Below are 8471 nucleotides of genomic sequence, written 5' to 3'. Positions count from 1 at the left end.
CTGCCAAGAAAAAGTGCAAGCCTGGCCAGTTCACTCCAGGGAAAAACACATTAGCCCTACACACACATAGGGCCATGTTCCAGGACAAATGCTCGATGAACCTGGGGGGCTCTCCTTAAACGCTGCTTTGTGCAGGCCCTTTCACAGACCGGTTAATTTGGCTTTCCATTGGCGTAACTAAGAGCAGATATTGTTTTCTTTTCCTTTGGACTCAGATGTAGAGATGTACCCCCAGCTTTCCTTGGCTGATGCTTACTTCATCAGATGGGTACAAACAGCACATAAGTACCCCTCCACCCACACGCGCTGCACAGGTGAGGCCTTTGGCTCTGGAAAAAAGCCTCGTGTGCAGGGACCAGGCAGGCATATGTTCACTGTCCCACTTCAAATCCCTCAGAACTATGCAGGGTAAAATGTGTTAATGCTTCTCCTGTGCCATGGCTTCAGACTAGTGTGAGCTAGTAGGGCTAGCGTGTTTTCTTCCAGGGCCACCATCCAGGCCATGCCCTCCTCCCCCACAGTGGGACAGCTGGGGAAGGCCACACGTCCAAACTTCTGTGCTGCCCCCAATCAGAAGCAGGTAAAACCCCAGGCCGATCGGACTAACAACAATTGAAATGTGATTTTCCCAATCCTGGAAGAGCGGGACAACGGCCTCGCCGACCGCAGGGCCCCACAAAAAGCTTCGTGATGTCACGGGAAGGCAGAGGTTCCAGCCCCAACAACTGCAAGGACTGCAGAACCCAAAGCCAAGGTCCAGCAGCAGCGCCCATAGCGCATGCACCCACCAGTGACCAACCACAGCCACCCAGGGGGTGGAGCGAACTCCGCAGGGAGTTCTACTCCGCTCCCCAAAGGTGTCTAACGTCACTTCAACGCGCCGGCATCTGCAACCTTGCCCGAGCGGCTGCTTCGCGCATGCGCTTTTCCCCTTCGGGCCCTCTCACTTCCCATCCCTTCCCTCGTTGCTTTAGCGGGGTTGGCCGAACCATTCGTGCCGGTTCGGAAGGGGGCACCAACGGTGACGCGTTCTCTCTTAGTCCTTTTTTCTGCGCGGAACACTCACTAGAACCGCCCACGCCCCCTTTTGCCACCTCTAACGATGGCTATTCGCCGACGAAACGGAGGTGGTGGGGGGTTTCATTTTCCTTTCCCCCCCACCAAAGGGCGGCACTTAGCTTGTTCCAACATGGCGGTGGCGGTCGGGAGTCGCGTGTGAGGGGCGTGTGGTCTGAGTTTTGTCCCCGCGCGGTAACGGTTTCGCGCCATGGTGAGCCGGGAGTGGCGGGGAATGGGGGGCGGGAGAGTTGTGGAACCCTCGCGTCCCATCCACCACCGCGCGGCGGGCGCTGGGCGCTTGGGGGGGGGGTGCAAGGGGACGTCACCCGGTGCCCTGGGTTGTGGGCCTAGGTGACCTCCTGAGGTCCCTTCCAGCCTTCATTTCCAAATATCAGACAAAACTGGTATCTGCCCCCCCATCCCACCCCATTCCCCTCGGCATAATAGCGGAGCTTCTAGTTTATGCTTAACTGGAGAAAAACTTGTAGTTTTATGGGATGAGGCACCTCGCCCTGTGCTCACCCCCCTTTTCTGAATCCTAGATCTGCCCATGGGTGTCACTGTGGCACAGCTTCATAAATTGTGGCCCTTATCAGCTCTACCTGAGCTGCCCCCCTGGCTGCCTGTTTCCCAAGTCGGAAAAGCAGGTTTGGATGATGCTCCTGATAACAGCAAGAGGTGTTAGGAGCAACGCCAGCCCAGAAAGCTAATGTTACCACTGGGAGAATGGGAGATGTGTTTTAAACAAAGGCATAGGCTACCTTCAGAGTATGAAATAGCAGTAGGTGACTGTGCTAAAGGTTGGGGGTTGTCAGTATGAGAAAATAAACAGGAACTCAAAGTGAGGATAAGGAAGAGACAGGTTAGAAATAACGGTAGTGCGGTATCTGTAGCTGCGTGTTGTGTAGGGAGGAAATATTAGCTCATTTTTATTATATGGAGAAAGGCTATATATTACCACTACATTCTGCAGATGTCCAACAGATGTTAGTGGGGTATATGAAGGTAGCGCATGTTTTTTATTTGTGGCTGTGTATAGGCAATAATTAGAAGTGGAATTCATTCTTTTCCAGTCCAGTGGGTTTCATGTCCACTTTGAAACTTAATCCAGAAGACTACTTCCTGTGGGAAAGGGCATCCTGGTTTTGAACACTTCTGTTCTACTAGTGCAGGGGCAGGCAGTTATTTCAGGTGGAGAGCCGCTTACTGAGTTTTGGCAAGCCATTGAGGGCTACATGACAGGCAGCCAGGGGAAAATAAATATTAATTTTCTAAATTTTTTAGGGGCCCCGTAGGCCAGATAGAATGATGTGGAGGGCCACATCCGGTCCTCAGGTGCACTTTGCCCATCCCTGTACTAGTGTTTTCAGAGCTGGTTCACAACCGTGGTGTTTGCTTTACTCTTGGGTATCTCAGGCCCCTGCCACGTGTTAGCAATTGTTAGCATAATATATGTTAACCTCACAATAAATTCAAACTGGCCACACATGGAAAGTAGTTATCATGCCATAAAAATGTCTGTCCAACTATAAAAAGAACCAACCAGCTACAAAGTTAGAGCTTGAAAATGTGTGCCAACTTTATAGCTGGTTTGTATCCAGCTTTAATTTGAATATGTAACAAGAACCCTAATTCTGTGTTATTTCAAGGTGTAACATTTCAAAACGCAAGCAGTATTAAAGACGCATGCTGGCAACCAGCGAGTCTTATTCCTAAAGCTGCATATAACATGTTTGATTTATATTTAAGATTAAGCAAGGCAGAGAAAATTAGATTTATACAATTTCATGCTCAAAATATTCTGACAACCTTCCCACCCTTCAGGATTTTCAGTAGGTGGAACAACAAATATTTGTCAGCATATATAGCTATTTTTCAGTCAGTTGTACTAACAATAGATTATTTCAGTAAGTTAAGACTGCTTTAGAACTGTGAGGAATCCAGAATGCAGCATCGTTCTGGAGGTTTATTGGGTGAGGCAGTGATGAGCAGGTATCCTGGTTTTCTCTGATTTAAAAAAAAAATGCCTAATTTTAAGTTAAAAAAAATTGGGCATTCTTTTAAAATCCCTGGTGATGAGGCAGTTGGTTGCTCTATGAACAGCTTTGCTATCATTTTATTTCTGGTCAAACATTTTGTAAAAAGTGTGGTAAGCTCTGTCTTAAAGAATTTCCACATGTCTGTTTCTCTGGAAGTTTCTGCTTAAGTTGCCATGCCTGGAATTGGCACTCAGGCACACCGCCCAACTCTGAACTAACAGCCTCCTAAAAAGAAACAACTGTGTGTTTATATACAATGCTGTGGGTTGGCTAATTATCATTGCTGAAGGAAGGACAGGTAATTGTTCCTGCCTTCTCCTTTACTTGCCCCCCTTCCCCCACCCCTTTCTATGCACACACAAACACACACATTCACAGAGCCACACAAGTGTAGCCACTATATATAGTTGAAATGAAAGGGAAGATTTGTTTCATAACTTCTTTTACTGGGTCAGACCAAATGGTTGGGAGAGATCTTAGATAACCTTTCAGAAAAAACCTTCAGGTCTGGAAAAGAAGTGGGTATAGCCTAGGTGGCAATCTCCTTGAAACAGCACACCTTGCTTGAGGGTGGCACTGCTGGGCATGCAAGTTTACTGGGTAGGTATAACCTATATCCTGGCCTGAACTTTCCATCAGTCATGTCCTGGCATTATGTCCACAATCAGTCCGTAATTATGTTTGGTTTATATATTTCTGGAGCTTGCAAATACATAGCTGCATTCACACAGTTGGAGGATGCAAACCATGCCTCTTTGGTTGCTGCTATGGATGTGACAAGAATAGATGAGCTAATAAAACTTACTGTTGTTGATTTCTTTTTTTAAGCCCAGCTGTATACAACATGCAACATATTTTGGGACTATAGTGAGGCACCTGTAGTGGGATAAGAAAAACCTTTTGTAAGAGAAGTTTAGTGTTTCACTTGTTTATGATCAGCACGACAATGTCTTTTGCAGCCTCACAAGAGGAAGAAACCCTTTATAGAGAAGAAGAAAGCAGTAACATTCCACCTGGTGCACAGAAGTCAGAGGGACCCTCTAGCAGCTGATGATACTGCACCCCAGAGAGTTCTGTTGCCTGCACAGAAGGTAAATGCTTGCCCTAGGCATGGAGATTCATATTAACAGTTCGTTCTTCTTAAGAACATAGTATCAAACATTTTCTTTTCTTATTTTTACATTTCCTTGCAGACAGCACCAAAACAGTAGATACCTATGAGTCAGAAAAATTGTCTAGCCACACATAGTTATGATGCTTGTGAGGAGCTATAAGATTCTACCAGTGAGGGCCAGGGACAACAGACTTCCAGCCTCATATTCAATCCATACTGTCTAAGTATACTGAAAACATCTCTGGAACCTTAGTGTTTTTGTTTGTATTTTTTCTCCAAAATACTGTGGGTTGTAAAAACTAAGATGAAAGGTTTTGTTTTCCTCTAAAGATATAGACCCCCAATTTAGTTATAGTGATTGGGAGCAGGGCTTAAGGGGTTGGGGTGATGTTTTCCTCTATCCTGGTTTTGGGCTGTGGGCTGAGGAGGGAAAGGAGGATTGAAGTAGTCAATCAGAGACTGCGTCGCTGGTGTCATCATGAAAGCTTCAGCTTCCACAGTCACAGTCCGCTCTTTGGTGAGAGAGGCAGTGGTCTGCTGGGAAGAGACAGCCTCCACTTCTCTCTGCTGGGGAAGAACCTCTTCTCAGCCAGACTGGCTGACCTGCTCAACGAGGCTTTAAACTAAGTTGTCCGGGTGATGGGTGGATAACTGCCACTGCAAGCCCACTAGGCAACTACTGCATAACCAGCAAGTTAGGGCACCTAAGGGAAACCACACCTACCACAGCCCTGGAACAGTGTCTGCCTGGGAGGGCAAGGAAGCTTAGAGCTTCCAATGGGACACTTATGTGTCTGTACACCAATGCCAGGAGCTTAGGGAACAAACAGAAGGAACTGGTCCTCCTACTAAGCAAGAAAGACTATGATCTCATAGGGAAAATGGACCTGGTGGGATTCCACCTGTGACTGGGCCACAGGTATAGATGGCTATACTCTGTACAGGAGAGATCATACAGATAAAAGGGATGAGAGTGTAGCTTTCTATGTCAAGGAAAGCTACACATCCCTGAAAATTGACATTGACACCCAGGGAGGATGACTGGAGTCCCTCTGAGTTAAAATACATGGGGATAGTGGCACAGGGAACATCATGGTAGGAGTCTACTACAGACCTCCCAACCAGAAACAAGAGCTGGACCAGGAATTCGCCAGGGAACTGGCTGAGGCTGCACGCTCTCGGTGCATGGTTGTCATGGGAGACTTTACTTGGACATCTCATGGGAAGAGCATTCGGCAAAATCAGATTGGTTCCTGACATGCATGGATGAGCTCTACCAGACTCAAGAAGTCTACGGGCCGGACAATAGGTAAAGCGTTGCTGGAGCTGGTACTGGCCAAAGCTGGGTGATAGTGACCACGAACTGATCACCTTTACTGTCCATCACAAAGCTGGCAAGTCAGTCAGCAATCCTGAAGTCCTTGACTTCAGGAAAGCTGACTTTGACAAGCTCAGGAGGCTCGTTGTTGAGGCCCTAAGGGCCCATGACTCAGCAGGAAGAGGAGTGGTTGCTTCTCAAGGGGGCAATCTTGACAGCACAAGGGTTGTCCATCCTGTCTCAGAGGAAGGATAGCAAAAGGGCACAGCAACCCCCTTGGCTCAGCAGGGAACCTGAGGACCTCCTACACATAAAAAGGGAGTCTCATCAAGGATAGAAGGCTGCAACAACCACCAAGGAGGAGTACTCACCACTGGTCCTTGGACCGGTTCTTTTTAATGTCTTGATCAACGTTGTGGACATTGGTGTCAGAAGCACACTGGCCAAGTTCACCGATGACACTAAAATTTGGGGCATAGCGGCCACATCTGAGGATAGGCTAGTGATCCAGGTTGACTTGGATAAGCTTAGTAAGTGGGCAGATATAAACCTAATGACGTTCAGTACTGAAAAATGCAAGGTACTCCACCTTGGGGCAAAAGACGCACAGCATGCTTATAGGCTCAGCAGTTCTACGCTTGCTAGCACCATGGCTGAAAGAGACTTAGGGATCATGATTGGCCACAAGATGAACGTGAGCCACCAATGTGATGTTGCAGCTGGTAAAGCAAATAAAACTCTGGGTTGCATCCACAGATGCTTCTCAAGTAAATCTCAGGATGTCATCCTCCCACTCAAGGTTCCCTCTAAGGTATGTGCGTGCACGGCCACACACAACTAAAAGTGTGGCCACGGACAGCCTTTTCTAGGCCACGCACCAGGAGAGGCTTGGGTGGGAGCCTGGTGCAGATTCCGCCGGCTCTGGGAAAGTGCTCCGTTCCCCCGCATCAGGGCCGGGGAGTGGAGCACTTCCCTGGAGCCGGCGGAGCCTGTACCAGCCCCCCGCCCGAGCCTGCATCCCTGCCTTGCCTCACCTCAGGGAGGAGCTGCTGCCTGCCCCAGTGAGGCTCTGCCGGCTCTGGGACACTGCTCTGCTCCCCGGCATGGCCTCCGGGGGGGTGTGAGGCAGGCAGCAGCTCCTCCCTGAGGTGAGGCAAGGCAGGGATGCAGGCTGGGGCGGTGGGCTGGCTCGGGCTCTGCTGGCTCCGGGAAAGTGCTCCACTCCCTGGCCCTGATGCATGGGAGCAGAGCACTTCCCCAGAGCTGGGGAGCCCACACCAGGCTCTGGCCCCAGCCTGTGGCCCTCAGCCCTCTTCAGTAAGTGTCCCACACCGGACTGAGGTGGTGCGTTCACAGACCGCTGCTCCTTAGAGGGAACATTGGAATCCCACTGTACTAAGCCTTGGTGAGGCTGCAGTTGGAGTACTGCATCCAATTCTGGGCTCCACAATTCAAGAAGAATGTCAAAGTTAGAGAGTCCCGTGGAGAGCCATGCAAGTGATCAGAGAGCAGGAAAATAGGCCTTATGATGAGAGGCTGAGAGCCATGCAACTCTTCAGCCTAGAAGAGAGCAGGCTCAGGGGTGATCTGGTGACTGCCTATAAATACGTAAGGGGTGTGCATCAGGATCTGGGGGAATGTCTGTTCACCAGAGCGCCCCAAAGGATAACAAGGACCAACAGTCATAAATTTCTCCACGACCATTTTAGGCTGGAAATAAGGAAAGACTTTTTTAATGTCCGAGCGCCCAAGGCCTCGAATAGACTCCCTCCAGAAGTGGTGCAGGCACCCACTTTGGATTCATTCAAGGAACGTTTGGATGCTTATCTTTCTGGGATCCTTTGACCCTAGCTGACTTCCTGCCCCTGGGGCAGCAGGCTGGACTTGATCTCTCGAGGTCCCTTCCAGCCCTAATGTCTATGAAATCTGGTTTTCTTCTCTAAGCCACCCTTTGCCAGACCCTTAAATTAATGTTGCATATTTTTTTCTTGTGTATTAAGTATTATTTCTCAAAGGCATCTTTTGTGTTATTCTGAATCCAAGTATTTTCTTGTTATGCCTTTGGGACTCACCTTCTCACTAATGAATTTTTAACCTTTCTTAATTTCTTAAATTTGCTTTTGTTCACAATTTCAAGGGAGATCATGACAAGAGGAGAGAGGAGCAGAGGAAGTACGGAGTGTTCTTTGATGATGACTATGACTACTTGCAGCATCTAAAAGAAGCCTCTGGTCCCTCTGAGCTGGTCCCTTCTGTATCTGGTCCACAGAGCAGGATTGTGGTAACAACAGAAGGAGAGGTAGAAGAAGAAATCCAACAAATTCCAGTAAGTGGTGTATTTGTGTCACCAATCCTTGTTTTGTATTTTTCTGATGCGTCCTTTATCTAAATGTATCACCCCATTTTGTGATAAATGGTAATCTTGCTCACCAGATATTCAGGATCTTATTTTTTTCCATCTTTGACATTTTTATATGGCAATAAGTAAAATCTATAACCTATAATGGCAATAATCTGCATTATATTAATCAGTTTATTTGCTAAAACACTGCAGTGACTTTCACCCTGGCAGTATCATGTAGGTTTTTTGTTTTGGTTTAGATATTTTTTGACTGTTAAAAAAGCCCTTGGGGTGCCTGCCACTTTTTTAAGAAGTCAGGCAGCTTGCAAAGCTGCTGGCAGGTGTGGGCCAGGGCTAATGGTGAGTCAGCTGACCCAGGAATCCAGCAGGTGAGGCTAGGCCTGATTGAGGGAGGCATTTGACTTGCAAAGAGGGCTGGGCTTAGAGCAAGTATAAGCCCAGGCCCTGACAGAAGCCCAGCAGTAAGATTTACTGTCTCCTGAGAGAACATCACCTCAATGGGAGGACTGCAGCTCTGGAGTACCACCACAAAGAGGACATCTGAAGCAGTCTGGAGGTTTTGGGTAGAAACTAGGGCTC

General features: G+C 48.1%; 1 protein-coding gene across 1 annotated transcript in view; it reads left to right on the top strand.

The window, feature by feature from the left end:
• Window positions 1-1172: 1172 nt before the first annotated feature.
• Window positions 1173-8471, top strand: part of LTV1 (LTV1 ribosome biogenesis factor) — a 21288-nt gene continuing 13989 nt past the window's right edge. The window contains exons 1-3 of the mRNA XM_019550141.1: window positions 1173-1270; window positions 4058-4189; window positions 7668-7856. Of these exons, the coding sequence (XP_019405686.1) occupies window positions 1268-1270; window positions 4058-4189; window positions 7668-7856 (324 nt within the window). The 5' untranslated portion in view covers window positions 1173-1267. The remainder of the gene's footprint in view (window positions 1271-4057; window positions 4190-7667; window positions 7857-8471) is intronic.

This window comes from Crocodylus porosus, unplaced genomic scaffold (assembly GCF_001723895.1).
Source record: "Crocodylus porosus isolate Cpor-Errol unplaced genomic scaffold, CroPor_comp1, whole genome shotgun sequence".
Lineage (NCBI taxonomy): Eukaryota > Metazoa > Chordata > Crocodylia > Crocodylidae > Crocodylus > Crocodylus porosus.
This window is presented reverse-complemented; position numbering and strand designations above follow the sequence as displayed.